At 48.4% G+C, this 23,417-nt stretch overlaps 1 protein-coding gene across 2 annotated transcripts; it reads left to right on the top strand.

Annotated features, from left to right (window-relative positions):
- The first annotated feature begins 7,580 nt into the window (after positions 1-7,580).
- LOC106047797 (zinc finger protein 92) lies at positions 7,581-16,353 on the top strand. 2 transcript variants are annotated; one of them, XM_067001249.1, is made up of 5 exons: positions 7,581-7,734; positions 9,474-9,547; positions 9,722-10,053; positions 11,697-11,852; positions 14,469-16,353. In XM_067001249.1, the coding sequence occupies exon 5, from the start codon at positions 14,581-14,583 to the stop codon at positions 15,745-15,747; it is 1,167 nt and encodes a 388-aa protein (XP_066857350.1). In that variant the 5' UTR covers positions 7,581-7,734; positions 9,474-9,547; positions 9,722-10,053; positions 11,697-11,852; positions 14,469-14,580; the 3' UTR covers positions 15,748-16,353. The 2 variants fall into 2 exon arrangements, with proteins under 2 accessions (XP_066857350.1, XP_066857351.1); XM_067001250.1 differs by lacking the exon at positions 9,722-10,053.
- The last annotated feature ends 7,064 nt before the right edge of the window (positions 16,354-23,417 follow it).

Below are 23,417 nucleotides of genomic sequence, written 5' to 3'. Positions count from 1 at the left end.
AACTTGAGTAAAACCAAAATCCGGTAGCTCGACCCTACAGCAGGAACAGGAGGGGACAAGGGATTGGCTTAAACTGCACAGTCGCTGGAGTTTTGGTTCTTTGTAGAGTTTGTTGAGCAGCTCCCTGATGTTCCAGACCTTCAGCTGAAGGCTCAGTATGAACTACAAAGTTGAAGATGAAAAGAAGTCATTTAAGAAGGTAATTGAAAGCACAACAAATCCATTGAGCTGAGGGGCTGAGGTGTTTTGTCCTTGAATTCAGCTGGAAACCCTTTACCATTTGAAGGACAAGCTATAGGAAAGGAGGACTACCTAAAAAGCATCTGGAGAGGGGCTTCAGGTGCCCTTTTCCCTATTTATACTTATTAGAGATGAAATTGAAGTGCAAAGTGATTGAATTGTGCGTATAAAGAAGAGCTTCCACAAACAAGAAAACATAAGCAATGTGGGAAGGAACAGAACTGCAAAGAGAACGAGAGGAGCGAAACCGAACAGGATGCCAAGCTGCAAAAGACATTTCAACAGCACCTAATTAAAACTGTTCGCATTTGCAACAGACAGAAGGTAAAGACATTCACTAGGAAACAGAAGAAAGGGAAAAAAAAAATAAAAGGAGTTATTTAGTCAATCACAGGAGATTCTGGAAAAATAACAAGCTCGAGGAAAGGCCGGTTGCAGAACATGAAATGCGTTGAGAGTTTGGGGGTTATTTCTATTTGTCTTACAGCAGAGCCGAGGGACTCCAGCTGGTAGTAATGAAAAAAATCAGATCACATAGCAACCAGCCCGGGACTGGGAAATCAACCCAGTTCTCCTAGGTCCCGCTCCACTGCCTTAATCATGAGATTATCTGCCAGCTTCTTTTGTTAATTGATGAATCTTCATCTTTTGGCTTTAGAAGCCACAGGCACAGCCGCACTGGTGAGGCTGAAAATCCAGCATGATGCCTTTGGTAGCAGGAGAAGCTAATAACAATTTTTCTCCCGTGGCACCTTTCAAAACCTGATGTGTTCACCAGTGGTTTGCCTGGGTTCAGACGTGTAGCAGAGCAGAAGCACCTTAAAAGTGGAATAATCATGACAAATGAGTCCTCAGTCATCTTTCAAAGAGAACAAATCAAATCTTTGCTGGTGTGACAAAAACACAGAAGATGAAAAAGCAAGATGAAGAAGCTACACTGTGCTTTGCTTGTCTCTGTCTGAGCAAAATCATTTTAATAATTGGCAAACATGGAATGAAAAATAACAAATAACATTTGAAAGGGAAAAGACTCTAGTGTGGCATGGCTGAGAATGAAAACAGGAAGGTTTTTTTTTTCCTTCTTATGGCAGAGCCTCCGCTTTCAGGAAGAGCTGGCTAGGTGAGAACTGAGCTTTCTTGCTGGAGAGAGGCTGATTTATGTGTACATGAGAAATCTCGCTGTTCCCAGATAAGATACCTAAGCGCTTCGTTAACGATGACTGATGAAGAAGCGGACAGAGCTGTAAGAAACAGCTCTTCATTAAAGAAACCAGGAGCTGTCAGAGGCCTTTGGTAACCAGTCTAGATGCTGTCTGAGATCTGGTCGTCCTCTCCTTGTCCACCCATGATGCTATGTGGAGATGCCATAAATCATGTCTACAGTCGTGAAGAAATAACATCAGACCACGGGTTAAGCAATCCCATGCTGGGAGGATGTTTGTTTTTCCCCTCTGCCTGGATAGGTCTAAAATAATGAGCCCTGCCTTGGTGGATGGCAGCTGGCAGGGGTGTCTTACCCCCCTAAATTCCCAGAGCAGGGGGTGCCAAGGGGCTGGAAGTCCTTCTCAGGCCAGTCCTGGTCACTCTCTTGCTTTGGCATGCTTGTGATCTGTTTGTGGCAGCCAAGGCCAGGCAGAAGTTGTGTCACCAGCCCTGGTGTGGTCATTTAGTGCTGAGCACTCAGCTGTGTGCTCTTGCTGACCACGGTAGGAGCACCTGACACAGGAAACCCACTTCTAAACGAGACAAGAAAGCATAAAAGCCAGTCTCTTTCTTTCTAAGCTTCTTTTGCATGAAATATCTTGAGGCAGAGAAATGAGCGGTGTCGCAGGGAGACAAGTGGCCCAGGCATGTGGCTGCAGTGAACATCCCTTCAATATCATCATTTTTGCAGGGGGAAGAGCAGAATCCCCCCCCCCCCCCCAGACCGCCTCCTCCTTTGGGAAGTAACTGATGAGCCTGGCAGCCTCTGAACAAATATTTCCGATGCAGAGAATTCACTTGTCAACTTGGAGGAGCCCCGAGAGGAAATTTCCAAAGCAAATCTGTCGGAGATAATGACACCGCGTGAGGAAGCCCTCCTTAGGAGGAATGTCTTCGGAAGATGTGGTGTGTCTGAAAATACCATCCTTCTGCATGTTGCAGTTGATGAGCTAAAATTCAGGCAACCGAGGCTGAGTTTTTAACCTGTGAGCTGTAACAGATGAAGCACAAGGAGGAGGTGATTCACTTTTTCACCTTCCCCGATGCTTCCTTGGTCAGCCAGATATATATTTTTTTCCAGATCAGAAACCTCCCCTTAGTACTCACTGTGTTCTGCCTCGTCTGGGTTACAAAGCAGGGATTTTCTGTGCATCTGGATGTTTGTGTAATTGCCTAACAGAGTGAAACCCCATCTCAGCTGAAACCTCTTAGCTCCGCTGCAAGATAAAAACCAATTAACAGTAACCGTAACCAGAAACATTTTTAGTGTGAGGACGGGCAGAGAATGGCAAATAGATACAACAACAAATCTGTTTTTGCCTTGTACTTTGCTGTTTGCAATCAATGGGTCATTAATTTTTATGTGGCTACCATGTACTTATAAGCAGTTTGGGAATCTTGGAGTTATTACGGATGACAGGGGCTTTGATTATGTTGGCTGCTCTGCGTTGCCCATGATCCTTTGGTTTAAAAGTCACCCCAAAGGACACAGCAGGCAGAATCACGCACCAGGGAAGACCTGGTACCCGGAGGAAACATGCCCGCAGGCTGCGCCCTGTTCCCTGCTCCTGCTGGTTGAATCTCTCAAGTACGTTTCATCAAAATGGGGCTGGATTTGTAAAGCCATCACCCCTCTGAAAGCTCATCAGCATGCATGCTTAGTAGGTGTTATTCAGCTCGTTCTTCTAAGTAAGTGGTATTTTATCCTGTCAAATATGAAATTGGCTCAGGTCAGAAACTTTGTGCTGAGCTAGACAATCTTTGCGGTTTTCAGTAATTAAATCTGGGACAGATAACTGATAGATTCTTCAGCTGAGCAAGAATAACTATTTTAAACTCTTTTTCTAGGTGTTTTTGATTATTTTATATTTTCTAATTCATTAGCTCAAGTTTCAGTTCTCTGGGAAGAAAAAAACCTGTAAAATACGTAGGGCAATTTAAATTTTACTTGGCGAGTTGATTGCTTTATATAAAGTAACGTTTACTTTCTGCAAAGTCACGGAGGCATCTGTACAGGATATATGCGTAAAACCATGTGAACAATGCTAGCTGGATTCAAGCAAGTGATGCTTTTTTAATCTGAATAATTGCAGAGTTTCCAGTAAGGAAATACAGAGACATCAAGGATGAGATTGCCTGTTATCACACTCTGCACTGGAGCAGTGCTTCAGTTATCAGATATCTTAAGCTCTCTCTCCTGGTTTGTTTTGTGGTAGTCTGTGTCTCGAGATAATCTAGCAGTGATTACCTGTTTAGTTTTATTATATTCTGTTCCCTTATGCACTCGTTCAGGACTTCATTTGCTCCCATCTTGCAGACAATTTTAAAGGTTAGGCTTGCTTTTCCATATGGAGCCTAGCTGCCTCTGTTGCAGGTAAGTGTTTTGTGATATCTCCCAGGTGTAAGAACACCATACGGCATGTTACACTTCAGATCAGAAAGGCTGACAAATGCAAATCAAACTAGACCCTCAGTGTCTCATAGGTTAGAGGGGTTTTGCTGAGACACTTGTACATTTAATACGTAGCTGCGTGTCCTGCTCGGCCCATCAGCAGCGTGCTGTGGGCAGTACAAAGGCATTATGCTGGAGCCATTCAGCCTGGCAAGCTGTGTTGCCGGCACAAACCTTGCCAGTGCTGCCACAGCCACCTCGTGCCCATGGGACAATACAGACTCAGCTCCCTGTTGGTGAAGGCAAAAAAATAAATAAATAAAAAAGATGAAGCTTCTCTGCTGCCCTGAGTGTGCCTAGTCCCACAAAAACATCTCTTTCACGGGTGATGACAGAGAGCGGTGGCTGAAAAACAGCCAGCTGGGGCTCAATAGCTGCCCATCAGTAAGGGATTTTTATGTCTTGACTTTTCCAAAAGGGAGCCAAATGAAAAGGCATTCCTACCAATGTGCAAAGACGGACACCTAGGTCATTGAGCAACCTGGTCTCGTGGAACATGTCCCTGCCCATGGCAGAGGGGTCAGAAGGTGATGATCTTTAAGGTCCTTTCCAATCCAAACTGTTCTGTGATTCTATGATCCCAGCTGTGGCCAAAATATTCAAGGCAGATTGATTCTCGTCCTTGAATGACGTGACCTTTGTGAGGATGGTCCTGCAAGTGGGTGCACAGACCCCAACAGAGACGTGAGAGAGATCTGTTGTGGTGGAAACCGACTGTGTCAACCAGTCAAGCTGTGGTCCAACAGTTAATCTACTGAGAGTTTGCACAGGTAGGAGGAGAGAAAGCAGGTGTTCCTATAGATTTCTGTTTTTCCTCCTTGCTTCTTTTTAAAAAGGATAAATCTCTGCTGTGCAAGTTTCCCGACAGCTGAATGCAAGCAGAAGACAGCCTGTCTTATCTCCATTTGCCCCCTTCTGTGCAAACGCTTCAGTTGCTTCCCTGCAAATTCAATGTTTCTCCAACTACTGACGTGCTCCTCTTCCGCGCACTGCAATTATGAACCAACGTGCTGATGTTTAAGTAAAATGTTTTGTTTTTAAATGTGCGCCATCCAAATTTACAAAAATATAAAATAAAAAATCCACCTTCCTCCCCAAATTCTCTCCGACGGTAATTATAGAAATCTCAGCTCTCCAGCAGAAGTGTCAGTCAATGGAGAGTTCAGCTCCTTTTCTCTCTTCAGAGACCGAAGCTCTGGAAAAATATGCTGGGGATGGTGCATACAACTGGGAGGTGTGGCAGGTACGTGCTGGAGGGGAATGCTGAGAGTTTGGAAATGCAGACAGACTTGGGGGGCTGCCTGTCCCCTTCCTCCCACCACACCTAGAATATTGCTGGGTCTTCATTTTTAAATCATCTAACGCTATGCTGTCAAGGCACGCGTTGTTTTCACAGAGTTGGCACCCGAAGTTATTTTTTTCCAGCTCCATTTAGAGAAGGGTAACAAACATTCTGGGTTTGCTCTGAAATCATTACAGGAGGAGTTCCCAGTTTATAAATCACGGTCGCTCCTGCAATGAAAGCACAGCTCTTCTGTCAGTGTCAGCTCCATGGCGCTTCTGGCTGCTAGGACGAGGTCCCAGGCTCTGTCCCCAGCATGACAGAGGCTAAGGGTATATTTGCAAAGTCACTTCAGGGAGCGACTTTTTATTAGGGATTCTTATTTACTTATTGCACTCCCTTATTGCACAAGAAAGCTGGAGGCATTTTTTTTTTTATTATTCTAATGCATTTTAGAGGCAATCTGACATTTTCTAATGGCTCTCAGGTATATATAATTCAGCCTGTTCCTTGTCTGCATTTTCCAAAATAATACCGGAAAATTATTTGGGTTCCTGCTTTTTTAGGACAATCATTATTCTCACTTTTTTCCAGGTTGACCTATAAATGTCCATATGCTGCAGGATATTTGCAGTAGGTGTAGGTTCCTTTGGAGACAGCCTTGTGTGGGAGACAATATGACAGCTCATCTGCGTAGCACAGGCATCATACCCCTGACTTGATTTAGCAAAGAGTCCTGGATCTGGAGGCTTCTCCCCTGCGGGCCGTATATTTAGGGGATTGCTCATATACACACAATGCACTCGCACTCTCTCGCACAGTCATTCCTCCATTATCCGTGGGCAGTGCAGGTGGTTTGCGCAGAAATCACGGCACGCAGCAGGCGTGGCTCACACCCTGCTCGGGGGCATTATTTCTGGGCTTGCTGGTGGTGGTTCCCCCCCGTGCCTCCAGACAACCCGCGTTATTAAATGGGTGTTAACAGTCTGCTCCTCCTGTGACAGCGTGGTGGTGTCCCCTGTTGTGTTTTTTGATGGCTTGTGTGACCCCGGTTTGCATACGCTGCCCTTTGGCTTCCTCGGCCCTGCTGGCTGAGTGGTTGTGTGAGGAGGGGGACATGGAGGCTGTGCAGGGCAGACCGAGGAGAGGCAGCAGTTTGATTATCTTTTACCATCAGGATTCGTGGGCTTGTGTACTGATGGGACAGTTGTCCTGGGTGTCAGTCGTGCTGCGGCTGCAGAAGGGCACGGGTCTCTGCGTGCCAGTCACACTGCTCTCCGGCTGTGCCAGGCCCACCGGGGCGATGAGGGGTGGGATATGGGCTGTCACTGTGTCAGGCGATGGCAGTGTGACAGGTCAGGGGACAGGGGTGGTCTCAGTGTGACAGGCACACGGCGGGTTGGAGCAGGGGTTGTTCTCTGGCTGTGCTGGTCACACAGGTGTGTGTGACGGGGACTGATCTCGGGGGCTTGGTTACAGCAAGCGATGAGGCTGGTCCCTGCCTGCGTCAGTCATACTGCGGGTGTGATGGGGCTGGTGGTCCTCTGCCAGTGACAGTCCCTGGGGGTGTGATGGGGCTGGTGCTAGGCTGTGACAGTCCCTGGGGGTGTGACAGGGGCAGTGCTCTGCCTATTATAGTCCCTGGGGGTGTGACGGGGGTGATACCGGGCTGTGACAGTCACACTGGGAGTGTGACAGGGGCAGTGCTCTGCTTGTGACAGTCCCTGGAGGTGTGATGGGGCTGGTCCTACGCCTGCATCAGTCACACTGGGGGTGTGATGGGGCTGGTCCCCTGCCAGTGACAGTCACACTGGGGGTGTGACAAGGGCAGTGCTCTGCTTGTGACAGTCCCTGGGGGTGTGATGGGGCTGGTCCTTTGCCTATGACAGTCCCTGGGGGTGTGACAGGGGCTGGTGCCAGGCTGTGACAGTCGCACTGGGGGTGTGACAGGGATAGTGCTCTGCTTGTGACAATCCCTGGGGGTGTGACAAGGGGAGTGCTCTGCCTGTGACAGTCCCTGGGGGTGTGGCAGGGGCAGTGCTCTGCCTGTGACTGTCACACCGGGGCTGTGACGAGGCTGGTGCTGGCTGTATCCGTCAAACTGAGCGAGTGACAGGGGTCGGTCTCCGGGTGTCAGTCACGCTTGGGGAGTGACGGGGGCTGCTCCGTGGCCGTGTCACTGGCACCGGGGGTGTGACAGAGCCGGCCCCGGCCGTGCCAGTCACCGGGGGGTGTGCCAAGGGCCGGACCCCGGCCACGGCCGTCCCTCCGGCGGTGTGAGGGGGCGGGCAGCCGGGAGGAGTCTATCCCCTCCTTCACCACGATTGGTGCAGCGCGCTGCCGGTCACGGATCTGCGCCCGGCGATTGGTGAACAGAGCCGTCCGTCAGGCAGCAAGGCGGGGCCTCGCACGTCAGCGGCGGGCAGCTGCCGGGGGCTGCCGATGGTCCCGGCAGAAGATGGCGGCCGCCGGCCGGCCCGGGCCCTGAGCAGCGCCGCGCCCGATCCGCCCGCGGGGCCGAGGCCGCCGGGGGGCAGCGCCCGGCCCGGGCCGCACGGTGAGGGGCAGGGGCGGGCACTGCGGGCATCCCCCGGGCCGGGGGGCGAGAGGGGGGCGGTGGGACGGGATGGGGGTCCGGGGGGGCCAGGGACAGGCTCGCTGCGGGCCGGGCGGAGTGCCCCGGCCCTGCGCCTTTTTGGGCCAAAAAACTTGCGGAGAGGGTACGGCTGCCTGGGCGGCGCTAAAAATAGGCGGTTGGCGCTTAATCCGGTACTCCCGGAGAAATCCGCTTGTGCTGAATGGCTGCTTGGGTGGGTAGCGAAGGCGCTCCTGGAGCAGCCTCCTAACCCAGGAGTTACCACAAGAGCAGATAAGCGCAGCTCAAGGGTATCGAGATAACCGCTCGGCAGGTGCAGGGCTCTCCTCGGACCTCTTTGTGTTTGCGTTTTCTGGGTTTTCACAGCTAAACGTGTAAGTACACGGCACACGGGCCGATAACAGCTATATGATTCATCTCCCCTAAAGCCCCAGCCCAGAGGGGTGTCCTTGCACACGCACCGTCCGCACGGCACCGCAGAGGGCTCCTGCGTGCCCAGAACTTGATCGGAGTTGTCAGGAGTTGAGCTGGGGATGTTAGCAAAGTCAGATGAATTTTGCACAGAGGTTTGCTGACAATCCGGATCAATACGTGCAAAGGAGAAGGGAAGTTTGAGAACCCAGAGCATGCCCGAAACGCTGTGACTTGCCTAGCAGGCTTTTTGCAGTCCTCACCTAGTTTCCTCCAGCTAGTTGTACCCTGGTGCTTACGGCGTGACTCCGGATTTTGTAACAGTACCTGACGTTGGCTGTAGTTAGGAGTTGTTTTCTTGTTAGGAGTTGTTTTCTCAACACGTTCGCTTATCTGAATGCCTTGTTTATGGGATGATAGTTGTCTGGGACCCCAAGACCTGGAAGGCCCTGGAGAGCTTTGCAGAAAAGCCTTGTGTGTCTTTAGATGGCTAGAGGTAGTGGATGATTCCTTGCGCTGGGTCATTTGAGAGAGGACAGCATCAGATCCTGAACCTTCCTTGAACTGTGCTCAGCAGGATCCTGCCGGAGCGTTGGCTGTGCTTGTTCCCTTTCTGTAGCTGTAGCATGTGTTATAACCAGCTCTGGGAGGAGAGAGCTGCCCCCTTCCCCTTGATTAGGGCTCATTTTGCCGCGCTGCAATAAATCATCGAGGCTGATGGAAAATCCTTGGAATGTAGAATTTAATGAAATCATGTACTCATAAGTACAACACATGAAGTAGGAGGCAAGCTATGTTTCAAATACCTCATTATTAGGAGAAAAATTAAAAAAATACACAGAACTTGATAAAGCTAACTATATTAATTAGTCTGAAAACCAACATGCATGTGATAAGATCTCTGAACTTCATTTTTCATTTTGTTCTTTTTATTTAGGTTAAAAAGGTTAGCAGAGTGGCCTACTCTTCATTACTGAAAGCGAGAGGCTAGTATGGGGACTGTGCTCATGATTTGCACGAGTGTATTGACACTTCTGTGGGTACAAGTCTTGGGGCGTGTAAATGTTGGCTGTGTTACCCTGACATAGAAGCCCTTTTCTGTCTTGTCTCAGAGCAACAACAGGAAAAAGTATAGTGAATAGAGTTGTCCTGGGTCCTCGGTCTAACCCGTGAGTTACCATTTGGAGTGTTCTGTGTTGTGTATTACTCCTAAAGTATTTTGAACTAAATTGACATCTTAAATCCTAACTTTGCCTGGCAGATAATGAAATTCTTGTTTATTTTCTAAGGAATCTGACCTGGAAGAAGCCAGCCATGAAAGGTCACGGGAATTTGTACTGCCTGTCTCCACAATTACTAGCAAGTAAGCACTCTTAGATTCTATAGGCTGGAGGTGGACTTGGTTTCTGTTAGTGACAATTCTCACACAGGTGGGGAACACTTGGGTGATTCCAGACAGCCCTCAGAGTTGGATGGGCTGCAAATCCAGCCTCCAGCTGGAGGTGGAGGAAAATTACTCACCACCATCTACTCCTAGGTGCATTCCTGCTGGACCATCAATTTGAGAAGAAGTTCATATAGAACTGCAGTCTGAAGAAGAGGAGACCTTTAAAACTTGCCACCAGAAACAGAATTCAGCCGCCCCTGGGGTTTTTGACACCTCCAGTACCAACTTAGACCTGCAGCGTGAAGATAAAGATTTAGAGCGCTGTTCCTCTGAACGCTCAGAGGAACCTCAAGGAGGGAGAAGCAAGGATGATGCAAGCATCATTCTTATTAATGCTTTTGGGGAGGAGGACCTGGAACCCATCTCTAGAGATGCTTTGACTTACAGGAGAAAGAAATGCAATGCCTCTTTCCAGGATGCAAGTGAGTTGCAGGAACCCAAGCAGATTCACCTTGTGGAAAACCTATATCAATGCTGGTAGCAAGCAGTTCTTCCTTACTGCAAATTTACAAATGCACATATTCATTGTAGTGTCAGGCCACGTGAGTGTCCAGGGTGTGACAAGGGTTTCATTGGCACAGCTAGTATCTGGAGGCAGCTACTCAATGTGCACAAGATAGAGCATTCAAAGAGTTTTAGGAAATGGTGTGGCTGGGAACCCTTGGTCTCAAGTACACAGGACCCAGGAGGATGAGACCAATGTCTATCAGCAATATTCAGATGACCATAAACCTGGAGAAGAATGTAAACCATACAGTAAATTGCCCCACTGTGTGGCAAAGGTTTCCATGAACCTAACGTGCTTTCCAAGCACAAGGTGATCTACTAGCAAGAGAAGCCTTACGAATGTCAGGAGTGTGGGAAGTCCTTTGTCCAACTACTCAGGTTGAAACAACACCATAAAATCACTTAGGGGAGCGCTTCTTGTATTGCAAGGAGTGCAGAGGGCCGTCCACCTGGCTGGCGTCACTCCAGTACCACCATAGTGGAGGAAGCCCTACTTGAGTGCTTACTGCTCTTGAGACTGCACTGAGTCAGGTCCTCTGAGGAGGGGTGAGTGTATGCACAAAAGGAAAATACGGTAGCTTCCACAACACCAAGCACTGCTGGCTTTCTGTTTTTCTTCTGATCTAAGTGGAATTTGTCCTCTGAAAAGTTCTGCTCATAAATACCCGTGCAAAAAGGTCTGTCCCCAGTTGCCATCTCTGAGAATGGCCAGTGTAACTGTAACTCGATGACTGGATGTTCTGTGGAGACTCCGTGGTCCCTTCAAGGGAGACCAGCGTTTGCTGGCATTACTGCCATTCTGTGGCACCTGTGGGAGGAAGTGCTTCCACTGCCATTGTGTCAGGTTGAAGTCAAAAGAGATGCGCAGTTGTGGGATGTGATCAGCACTAGCTAGACTCATCTGGGGCACCTCTGCTTGTAAGACTGACCCGTTAAATTAGAGCTCTTGTGCGTGTGTGGTCTCCAAGTTGCGGTGCTCTCTGGCTTGTCACCACCCTCTGATGCTGGTTTTGCAGAAGTCTCGCTGCTAGGCTGCACAGCCCGCTTGGCCAGAACCACTCATCATCCCTTCTTTCCAGGCATCCCCTCATGTTTTAGTGTGTCAGTTGTAATAACACATGATTTGTGTGCATATCGGTTTTAGGTTTTGAACAGAAAATGACCATTTATCACCTGCACACCACACAGACATGCTTGCAGTTGGTCCCATACATGCTTGTGTATTGCTAGGGTTTTCCTAATGAATACTGATGAATGAAGGGATGTGTTAGGGACAGCGAAGAGGTACGTGACTTTGTGTGTCGTGGGTCTAGGTGGAAGAAAGTCTTTGCTGTGCCCAACTGCTGCATTACAATAAGAAATGTCAAAGATTTTAAATTCAGAAAAAATGCTTGTTTAAAAAAAAACTTGTGAGTTTTTTCCTGGTTTGTGAGAGTTGAAATGACAGCTCTTTCTCTGCAAGATTCTCACAGCAAAGCTTAAATGCCATATTTCCATGCTAATAATGTACACCCCTGTTTGGTTTTAACTTCGTCTCTCCACTTGCTGTTATTTGTAGATACCCGTTTTGAAAACCTGTGAGCTTTGTTAAGAAGATCCACCAAGACAGCTGTCCAATGTTCAACGTAACTGCAATGCTGAAAGCAGGAGCAATCTCTGCAAAGTTACGCAGTGATGCTGGAGAGTGATGATGACTGCAGGAAGCACCGCACCGGTCAGTATAACTGGGGGAGGAATGCAGAGTGCTGGGGGACTGGGTCAGGGACCACTGGGTGTAGTGGAAGAGAAGCTGTTGGGGTGTTAATGATGGGGCTTCATGGGGACTGCGGTTTGGACTCCTTTTGTTGAACAATTAGTCTAATGGTGCTAATGCAAGAAAGGAGTTGTGGGAATGAAATGTGCAGACATGGAGTACGTCCAGAGCTGCAGAAAAATGAGTAGAATTTGGGAAGTGGTGGTGGACAAGTGGTGAAATTTTCTGCTTCAAATTGGTGGCTTATCAGCTGTGAAGGAGGGAGGAAAGGAACCTGAGAATGCCTGGGGACTACTGTTGTCCCGTGGCTTTGAAAAAGGTAGATGGGATCCTAGGATGTGTCAAAGGACTGCCATTAAGAGTAAGGAAATAGTGCCTGGTAGTGGAAGGCCTGGTGAGACATCACAGAAAACTCCATGTGCAGGTCTGGGTGTTCAGGCTGAAGAAAAAACTCATTCAAACAGGAAATGAGGCACAGAAGTCAGGGAGGTGGCCAGACCCTTACAAGCACAGAGCCTGTTTCTTCTAACAAACCAAAGCCTGGAATCAAATCCAGTCGCTGCTGAACTTCTGTGGAAAGATGAGCAGTTACCATTGGCAGGGGGTAATCGTGAGCTCCCTGATAGCCCTGGGGCTGGTCCTCTGGCTGCTCTGGCAGCTTCAAGCAGCAAGGCCACCTGGGGGGTACTTGGGGGGCACCCTGCCACCAGCTGCTGTGGGCCTGGGTACGCTGTGACGGCGCTGCCAGCATGGGGCCAAGCCGAGCCCAGGCTTTGATGAGGAGCCCCACAGGTAGTGAGCAGGGCGGGGAAAAGTGCGATGTTTTCATTTTGCCTTAATTTTTCGTTTTTTTTTTTTTCTTTTTTTTTTAAACCTGCATCATGATTTAAATATTTCCCCCCTGTGGAAACCAGACAGGCATGGTCAGGGAGTTTTATTAAGCCGAGCAGTGCCAGCCTGCTTTGAAAAGTTTTTCTTCGACAAAGGAAATAGCAAATCAGTGACTCAACTAGGGATCTGAAGGTGTGCCACTGGAGATGGCATCTTGTAGGGAGTGAGGAATAGTTCCTGTTTTCATGCAAGCACTATTAAATTAGTGGGAACAGTTGAAGTTGGTGGGTGAGTTGAGCCATTCTGTTCCAGGCAGTGACTAATGAAGACGACCAATTCAGGCTTGTTTTCTGCATCACAGTAGAAGAAAGCGCAGTTTGTGTCTCGAATGAAACCGGCCTTTCTGAGATGTGAATGAGACCTTTCACTTAAAGCACATTGCTATACTGCCTTTATAACTATTTAAGCGTACTGAAACTAAATAGCCAAGCTTTATATTTGTGTGCATGTCAGTATAGAATGGTATGCATGCATGCATATGTGCTTACATGGATTTGTAGGGGTATATATGTGCTTGTGTTCAGGCAAGTCTTACCCAGACAAAAGCAGCCATGAGGAAGTGAAGAAACAGCGGGAGTGCAGGGAATATGAAAAATGGGTGTTAAGGAGAAAGCGGGGGTCAGGGACAACCAAGGGAGTCATCAGGATGGGAAAAAAAATGTGCTTTCCGAGGTTAGATTAGCAATTCAATGCAAACACGTTTTTAAACCAGGTGATTGAAAGCTCCCTGTGGAGCTGCTGTCATCAGAGGCTGCTGGGACAAATCTAGAAAACCTTGCAAATCCACAGCTCGGTATGGCATAAATGAAAACATCTTCCTCACAAGAAAGTTTGTGACTCATGCGTTTTGGACCAATTACCTTTGCATATATTCACATTCTCTGTTAGCAAGGTCAGTTTGCAAGGGTTGTTTACCCAGAGTATTTGAAGCTGTTGCAGTAGACCAGCTCTGGAGGATTACTAGCGGTGCTTTGAAGCCTGGGAAGATGGTTAGTAAGCTTTCTGGACAGCTCTATGATACCTTTTCTTGCCTACTGCTGCAGAACAGCAGTCTTCTCTGCATGGTGCCAGCTGATGGCGGCACAGTGGTCCCAAACATCCTCAGGATGCTTAGGATAATGCTGGGAAAGATGAGCAAAGGTGCTCCAGAGCTCTCCAAACCCACCTTCTGTACAGAGCCTCTTATTGCTGCTGGGTCTGGCTGCTTGGCACAGTCCCGCGGTCTCGTTGCGTTACCTTACCAGTCACAAGGTGCTTTTCTTCAGTAACAGGTTCTTCTAGTTTTATTTAGCAAGGTCAAAAACAAACATGATTCTTTTGGAAGACTTGTGGGGGTAACTACGGAGATAAGTGCAGAAGTTTGCCTAAAGTGTTTGCACCCCGGAGTTCTGAAGGCTTCTTGTCTTTAAGAGAGTTCAAATTGTAAGTTGTTTAACAATTTACATTTGTAGAGGAGGCTGAATTGTGACAGAGGATTTAACCTTGTTAAACATAGTCTGTGTGTATTCTACATGCTGAATGTACATATTTTACATCTATAATAGTAGATGATTGTTTTTCTCCTTCCACGTAAATGATTGCCTATCCCATTCTTTTAATAAAGAAAAAAAAAAATCTTTACTGTGTTAACTTTACTTTCTGTTAATACCAGAAAATCACTGTTGAAATGGGTCTTTTATTTTCAAGGGAGGACTGTAAGAAGAGCTGAGAATGAGATGGACTTACCATGAAAGACTTGACTCTCTTGGCATACGCATCATCAACGAGCTGCAGGTGAACGCAGTGTACACATCAGAGGATGGACGTGAAGGTGGACTGGGGCTCTGAGAGTAACACTTGTGACACAGGTGAGAAGCAGTCAAATTATTCCAGAAAGATCACTGAGGAGGCGGGCCACAAACCTAACCTTCAGGAGGAGGTAGACATGAATTACTCAGAGACATCCAGTCCTTGTTGCAACTCTGCTGGACTGCCAGGTAAGCAGGAGCTTCCAACGGAGCTGCAGAGTGAAGACAAGGAAACCTATGAGACCTGCTACCAGAAACGAGGTGAGAGCACAGCTGGGATATTCGTCCCCTCCAGTACCAACTTTGACCTGCAGTGTGAAGATAAAGACACAGAGCGCTGTTCCTCCGAGCGCTCCAAGAAGCCACGGAGAAGAGCGCGTGGTGATAATGAGAATGCCATTCTTGGTGGTGTGTTTGATGAGGATGTGGAACCCATCTCTGGAGAAGCTTTGCCATATCGGTGCAAGAAGTGCGGTGCCTCTTTCCAGGGTATGAGCGAGCTGCAGGAACATAAGCAAACTCACCTCGTGGAAAACTCCTATCGATGTCCTGTCTGTGCCAAAGAGTTCTTCCGCGCAGCCAATTTGCGAATGCACAAGCTGATCCATTCTAGTGACAGGCCGCACAAATGTCCGGAGTGCGACAAGGGTTTCATTCGCACGGCTGATGTCTGGAGGCATCTACGCAACGTGCACAAGATAGAGCGCTCCATGGTGATTTTGGGAAATGGCATGGCTAGGAACCCCTGGTCGATTGTGCACCGTAACCAGCAGACTGTTGAGTACACCGACCAGCCTTGTGCAGAGAACCACAAGGCTGAGGAAGAAGACTGTAAGCCTTATGCCTGTCCGACGTGCGGCAAAGGTTTCGATAAACCTAACCTGCTTTCCAAACACAAGGTGATCCACCGGCAAGAGAAGCCCTATAAGTGTCAGGAATGTGGCATGGCGTTCGTGCAGCTGCTCAGGCTGAAAAGACACCAGCAGACTCACTCCGGGGAGCGCCCCTTCTACTGCGAGGAGTGCGGAGGGACGTTCACCCGGCTGGCATCGCTCCAGCGCCACCAGCGCATCCACACCGGGGAAAAACCCTACTCCTGCGACTACTGCGGTCACTCCTTCACTGAGTCAGGTACACTCCGGAGGCACGAGCGCACGCACAAACTGGACAAATCGTAATTCTTAGTTCGTTTGTGGCTGCGGTCTCCTTTGGTTGCTTCTTAACCTGAACGAGGCCTGTTAAGGAGGCCTGGGGAAAGCACTCCACTGCATGCACTACAGCCAGTCTGGACCCACTTGAGCGAGGAGCTCAGGAACTTGTGCTGGTAGAGCTTGCACTTACTGGCTTTAAACTGTCTTTGCGTGAATAAATAGCTAAATTACCACTGAGTAACGAAATGTGAGACTTGTGAAGACTGAAATAGCTCACGCGCTGGCACTGTGTCACCACTGTGAATCGGAGATGCGTCTGCTTGAGCTTTTTGCAAGGATGCACGGGCTATGAAACTTCTCTCTGCGGTCTTGGTCACTGGACAGATTGGCCCTGCCCTCTCGAGTGTGATGGCTCCTTGGCGCTGGGTCTGGAGATCTGTTGTTGCAGGTCTTTGCTAAGCTGTAATAGTCCATGGTTGTCCTTGCATCCTCCTTGCATTCTGCAGAGTTTTTCTTTCCATTATGTATTTTTATTTGGAGGGGAAGTATCATGTTGGTTATTTTTAAAAAAAAACAAACAAAAAACCTACCCACAAAACAGTTCCTTAATAAACTAAACACTTATCAGCTGTATTTCATAAATGTTTCGATCCAAGGGAGTACCGGTCCCTTATGCGCCTTTGTGTTACTGGTTGAATGACCGTTAATAATGAAGAGAGAGTTCTATTTCCGTTATGACAGTGCATGTTCTTGGGGTGAGGGATTTGAATTCATTTATATTTATGATGGAACTGTGTGCTCTGTATCTGTCCAGCTGAGTACTACAGTAGCAAAAGTTCGAGAACACAAAAATTGAAAGAGCAGGAGAAAGACCCAAATTAAGTCACCTTTGCTACTTGTTGCATAGGAATCTTTTCCTAAACGTTATTTCCTAAGCATTTTTGGACATAAGGAAGCTTCTCCTAACAAAACCATCGTTTTTTGCTGTGTCTGTGTACTACTCAAAGTGTGTGCTAGACTCTTCACCTCGATTTAGATTCAAATGATCAGTGAAGAACAATTTCCTTAGAAACTAGCCAGGCAGACTCGAGCAGATGTTGCCAAATACCCCAGGACTATAACGTTGAAAGAGGTATGTATTGACACATTATGGCAGTGGGGTTTTATCTCTGAAACGTAATTGTGGCACTTATAGTAGTCTATTGTTGACCACTTTGGTAGAAGCATCCAGTTTGTCCTTAAGTGACAGCCCAAATTTCCTTTCTGTGTCAGAAAGCTTTGCTTCCTTCCCCTGCCAGCTGCTGTAATTTCACTAGTTTCTGTCTAATGCGTTCTGCCTTTTCAGCAGGAGGCTGTGCAGCAGGGTGAAAGTAAAACTTCAGGGTAATGTGCCTTTGCATTTACTACCGGGCTATTTCATGTAAAGAACTGATGTGCCATTTGTTTGCATATTTCATGGAGTAAAAATGACTGACGTTCCCCTGGATTTCGGTGCAGGTGTGAAGTCCAAGTTCCGCATTTCTGAACTTGGGCTACCTGTGATGCTGTTTGAGGGGTGCTGACTGTTTAGCTGAGCAGGGGAGTTACAGTCATGGTTACTGTGGAGTAAACCACCATTCTCTGCAACACTTTAGCTTGGTTGTGAATGGGAAACTAATTCTCCCAGTCTCACTAGTGAATCATTATAATTTCATTCCTCAAAGGAGTCTCCGGATAAGGGCTCTGATCTGCATTTCAGGTCTTAGGGATGTGTTATGCTGTCTCTGAAGTGATGTAACACAGATACCTGTGCTGGGATGGATCTGGACCCTGCGTACCATTTGCATTTACTACAGCTGCGAGAGAGACTTCTCCCACCTCCCCCCTGCAGGTAGTTCCAGTATCAAAGGGCTTTTCAGAGAGACTCTCAGCAAAGGGCCTTGTCTGAGGGCTGCTTTTTCTCTGTAAGAGGAAAGATCTTCACACAGAGAAAGTTCTGGCTAAAAGGCAATAGTGGGTAAATGGTCTGCAGAGAGAGGTCTTCTGTAGGAACCACGCTGTTCGACATAATCTGGAGTGACCCCGAGAGAGGGAGGATAGCAAGGTGACAGAGCTACCCTAGAAGCTATCATGCACTGAGATTGCACCCTCGTCCTCTAAACCCGTTTTTAAGGTGTCAGCTACAGTCTCCCTTTTTCAGCATCCTCCTCTCTCTTGGGTATGCAGTACTCTTGCCGTAGGGGGTTTTAATATCCAATTAAGCTGCACCAGTATGCACACCTTTATGTTGTGTGACTGTTCTGCTTAGACAGCTGCTGTAATTAGGAACATCTAGTTATTCTGCTGATTGGGGTTAGCAATTGGTGGGATTTGTACCTGGAAAAGCATAATGGTGAAAGTGTTTTGAACAAAGGCCTGTTTAATGGGAAAAGTAAATGGCTGGTGAAATGGAAACTACTAGGCTTAACTAAAAGGTTATTAAAAAGATACTTGCCTGGAAGGTTGACTTGGATGTGTGAAGAGAGCAATTAAAATGTACAGTGGTTTCTGGGAAAAGTCTCTTGGACCCTCTTCAAAGAAACTTCCACAAACTCCTGCAGAGGCTACAGGAAATCCCTTGCAACCTAATTTAGCCCAGAGATCGTCACTTCTGCGGTTTACATTTTTAATATGAAGGTTTGGAAATCTCTCCCAGGCGCTGACCTGCTCTCAGCGTCAACGTGAGTTGCAGGTAGACTACAACAGGCATAGCCGGTCGCGATGGTGATCAAAATACACCTTGTCTGCCCTGCAGCCCCTGGCCAGTCCTTGCCCTCTGCAATGCTCTTTTCTTTGTTGACAAAGGTGCTGTGTGGTAAGTAGGGCTGTGCTTGTGGAATGAAATCCAGCAGTGGCTTTATGCCTTTGCCAGCTCTTGAAGTGCATTCGGTACCAGGAGCAGCTGTGGCTGTAGGTGGGTGTAGCAGCCTCGCACAAAGGAAAGGCTGCTGTAGTACAGTCTTCTGCTTCTCTGCGTGCCATCTTCCTCCTCTCACAGCTTGCCTTCGAGTGTGGAGGAGTCTGAAGCAGCAACCTTTGATGTAAGCAGGGAGCGCTAAGCAATCCATCATTTGTCAATTAATCTGAGCAAGGGGGATTGAAATCTCGGGAGCTGGCAGCTCTAATTTAACGTGAGGCTTCGTCACGTGGCGATCTGCCTCTGATCTTGTCAAGTTCCTGGTGGCGTAAGGAGCCCCCACTGCGGCTTTCCCGTTTGCAGACTGAAAACAAGCAGAGGCAGAGATCTCACCGACAGAACGGCAGATGAATAGCATTTCACTAGTATCATACGCTGGAAGAAGAAGGGAAAACTGGGGGTTTTATTGTGGAGACTCCAGTTGTGTTGGATACTCGAGAAGTCAAAAATTCATGCCTCTGTACAAGATCAGTCATCTTAAAGCAACCACTGAATGGGAAGTAGCCTGTGCAGCAGGTAGTATGGATCTCTGCAGGTTTACAGAGTGCATCCCCCCTGTAAATTCACCGTAGGGTGGCTGTGCCTCTGAATGTTGCTTTCCGAAGGAGAGTGTGCTAAAATTAATGTGCTTGTGCAGTTCACGTAATGGCTTTCCTCTTGTTTATCTGCCAGAAGAAAACATCGGCACCATCAACTCCCTTACTCAGTCAGGGTTTTATCTGAACTGTTGCTTGCACACTTCAGGTCAGAAAGCAGGAGTTGTGACTTGCTCTGGGTGGGTCCGTTTCTGCACAAGCCACCAGCACCCATCTTGTTGGCTGCAAGGACTAGTTAAGAAGCAAGTCCCTGGGCTCGGAGCCGTGCACAGGTAACAGCAAGGTAGTCTGGCTGTCGACTTGCCTGACCTTTCTTGAGGGACCTCTTGGGAAAATTGCTGGTATTTGTGTCTCAGTACTTGCATTTAAAAAGCTCTTGGGCCAGTCGTAGCTAGATTTCGTATTTATACCTCACTTATTTAAGAAGTCTGGCTGTGCAAAACATTTTGCCCCAGGAAGCTGAAAAAAGGCAGCCTTTTTATGTTGAGTCTGCTGGTGCCAAGTGCAGTGGGCTGGGGATGTTTTTCACCCGTGGCAGTGTGCTTTGGGTGCTTCTTGGTGCGCTTTGGGGTAGGGGGATGCATTTCCTGAGCGCAGAGATGGTTGGCTGGTCCAGTCTTCTCGCTCCCATCAGCTCCTGGTCACACTGCAGTGTCGTGCAAGTACATTGGAAGTGGTACGTGGAGGAAGGTACGTGGGGAAGGCTTGTGCTTGTGGTCCCACAGGTGAAACCCCTGCTGAGACAAAGCTGCCTGCACACTGTCTGCGAAGCCTCCCTCCAGCCTTGTGCACCATGTTCCGAAACCAGGGATACCTGCAGGCTTGAGCTGAGGCCCAGGAAGACGTCTGTGAGTAGATGCAGGACCTCAGGTCCTGCTTCATTTCTGGCCGTGTGCAGGTGCACACCGATTGCCTGCAGTTACAGACACTGAAATGTGCTGTGTCTGTACAAACACCCAGCTTTGCTCAATGCCACTGCAGCACACGTGAGCTAAAGCACAAGGGATTTTGTTTTAGATGTGGCAAATGAGTAAATAGTATTTACTTTCCAGTGTATTCACTTGAGATATAACAGCAGCTTTAAAATAGCTCCAGGACTGGGGATTTTGTGTGAACACAAAGAATATCCCCGATTTTAAGTACATTATTTTCTTCTCTGTTCACATAGCATTACGCAGCATCCACTTTGTAACAGACAGTAATCACTGCGAGACTGAAAGACAAAACTGGGCTCCCCCCCCAGCCTGGCCAGTCACTGGCAGTTAAAATACTTCCCTACTGCAAGCACGTTTATTCTAAGCATGTTTATGTATCAGTTGCAGATATATTTAAGTGCATTCAACAGCACAGCATGGCCAGGTGGTCTGGGACCAGGGCTCAGCTCTGCAGCAGGTTTTTACCATGGTGAAGGACAGAATAAGAAATCGTGGCGTTCTGCACAGCTCAGATGGTGCTTCCTCTTAGAGGGTGTGGAATACTGGCAGTGATGTTTTTCCAAAGCTCTGACCCACCAAGGAAGCAATGTCAAAGACCTCTGCTCCTCTCCAAACTGGAAATGAGGACAGTGCTTTTTAGATGTGCTTCCTGAAACTGATGTGCTTTTTTGGCCCAGCTGAGATAGAAGACAAACAGCTCTGAGCAAGAAAAGGCCTGGCTTGACCTGTTTTATTCATACTCTTAGAAAGGAGAAGCAAATTTGGGGGGGGGTTTAGCAACTTCCATTGCAGAGCCTTGCTGGGTGCACTGTGCACTCTCCTGTCTTTTGATCTGACTTTCTTTTTAATTCACAGATAGCTGCAATTGCATTTTTGCTCCTCTACCCTTGAGGAAGAGTTTTAAGTGACTTCTCTGCCACATATTGTAAAGATTTTGCTGGCTGACTGGGTACAGGCCTGTAAAACATGACCAGCACCCCTAGCAGCGGCAGTGTTTGGAGTCAGCATAGCGTGCACCTTCCTTACTCTTCCAGACTAGATCCCAAACCCTTCCTAGAAGAGCTTCACACTTGGAGGTTGGACGAGCTGAAGCACAGCACTACCGATGCTGGAGCAGCTTACACCCACCGTGGTTCTGGGTTTTATCCTTGTGGGGCAACGGGCTGCTCATCCTAAAACCACAGTGAGCACTGTGTTCCTTTTCAGAAGGTTGAGCAGTCAGTCTTCTGTGCAGGAGGCTAAAATCTTGGGATGGTCGAACTCGGGGAACGTCAGAAACTTCCCTATGCTGCTGTTGTTTCCTGCAAATGAACCTGGAACATGGAGTTCACATGGGAAGCATCCTGGACTTGGATCCTGATGAGGCTGGCTCACGTGGGGCTTGCGTCGGCACCTGGTGAGCAGGCACTTAATAGACACCACTTTTTTCTTCTAGATGATGAAGCAGGTGGAAGGGGCTTTTTCTCACACGCGCCGGGCTCTGAGCCCTTCCAGTGAATAGCTGGGCAGAGGAATCTGGCTGGCAAAATGCTTTTTTTGTGTGTGTGTGTCACCAAACAGATAAACCAGTTGTTGACCACTAGATATCTCTGCTATCATCTGGAACACCCCTGGGTTCCAGCATCTGGGGAGGCAGCAATAGCTGGCAATTAATGATCAGAAGAGAAGGAATTAAAAAAGTCAAAAATGCTTCTTGCCCTTTTGTTCTTTACAACAGGCTGATGAGAACAGGATGTTCCCAGCAGTAACTTTTAATTATTTCCACTGCACATCTCTCTTATTCTGCAAGTTAGAAATGTCAGTTTAATTTTCTTTTAATTGCCTCAGCTCGCAGGTACTCGAGAAAAGCCATTTTTACCAACCGGCTGGTCCCTGTTCGTGGCCTGAGAGCAGCTCACTGCTGCACAAACACTCAGAGCATTTCTGCTTTGGGAAGGGGCTGTCCTGGGAGGAGAGCGAAGGGCGCAAACGCCTTGCTTGTAATTACCTTATCCAGCATGTTCTCGGTGAAAGGAAAGGGTTGTGGTTTGCAGTGCTCAACTCAGGGGCAGGACAGATTTTGGGCTTCAGTGTGATTTTCTTCACCTGCTTCTGCACGGAATTGAAACCTGGGACGTGGCCATCTCCAAACACGTTCCTGGAGCTGCTGCCTGGGCTCACTGCGGTGTCCTTGGTCCCACTGGCTGGCCAAGGTGGGGACGTGGTGGCTCCCCACGGCTGGGCTGGCTGCAGAGGCTCACCAGCAGCTCCAGTTTCCTGGCCACGCTGTTGGCCTTGATGGTGGTGAAGGTCTGGCAGAAGATTTCACTTTTCTGGCATGGCACATCCCTGGGCGTTCCTCCTCTGGGCCATTGCACTTGGGTGCCAGGCCACATCTCTCACCGTGCTTCACCAGGCTATTCCCCAGGCTGCTGCGGTTGCTCTCCTTGGTTTCTCCCTCATCGGTGTTGCCATCCTCCTCTCTGGGCAGCACATGCTGGCTCCCCTTCTCCTCCAAGCTCCTCCTGGGCCAGGAGCTGGTGCCTTGCCGTGCTCCACCTGTGCAGCAGGCACGGACATCTCTAAGGATCGCGGCTAGGAGCTGTTGCTGAGCAGAAGCTGGGGATGGTTTAAAAACCAGAGGGCAAGAGAAAGACACTGGAAGATCTGTGAAATGGGAGCCAGCCTCAGCTCAGGAGCAGCATTGTTGGGGCCAGAGTGGTCCCACAGTGAGCCGGCATTGCTGTGCCCCCTCCAGCCACACTGTGTGTTTTGGGGGGGTCCCTCCCCATGCACAGCTCCCTGCCTAAGGCAGGCACGCTGCTATGGCCAGCTGAAAAGAAGAAGAACTATTGCAGAAGGAAAAGGTAACATTGATGAGCATCCTTTCCCTTTCAGCCCCTTGAAAGAAGGGCTGAGCATGTAGTCAGGAAAAAATACAGCAGCCTGTCCTCCCTGCTCCCGTCTGTGAGCAATGTGCTTCGGGCTCATTTCTAACTGCAGCAGAGCTTTGTGCTGAAGATGCAGCCAGAGAAAAGCCTTGTGAGATGCCATATACTAAAAAAGCCCGATGCCTGCACCCCGGGTGGGAAAGCAGCAATTTAAGAAGACATCACAAGATCCCAGGGCTGTATCTCGCGGTTTACAATCCTGCAGCAAAACTGTTGTGGCTGTTTTGCTGGTGCAGCAGTGCTGCTTTGTTGTTTGTTTGCCTCTTCCTGCTTCTTGAGATCAGTCCCAATCCCAGCCGTG

This window comes from Anser cygnoides, chromosome 8 (assembly GCF_040182565.1).
Source record: "Anser cygnoides isolate HZ-2024a breed goose chromosome 8, Taihu_goose_T2T_genome, whole genome shotgun sequence".
Taxonomy (NCBI): Eukaryota; Metazoa; Chordata; class Aves; order Anseriformes; family Anatidae; genus Anser; species Anser cygnoides.
Note: the sequence above shows the minus strand (reverse complement) of the source record. Positions and strands in the feature narration are given on the sequence as shown.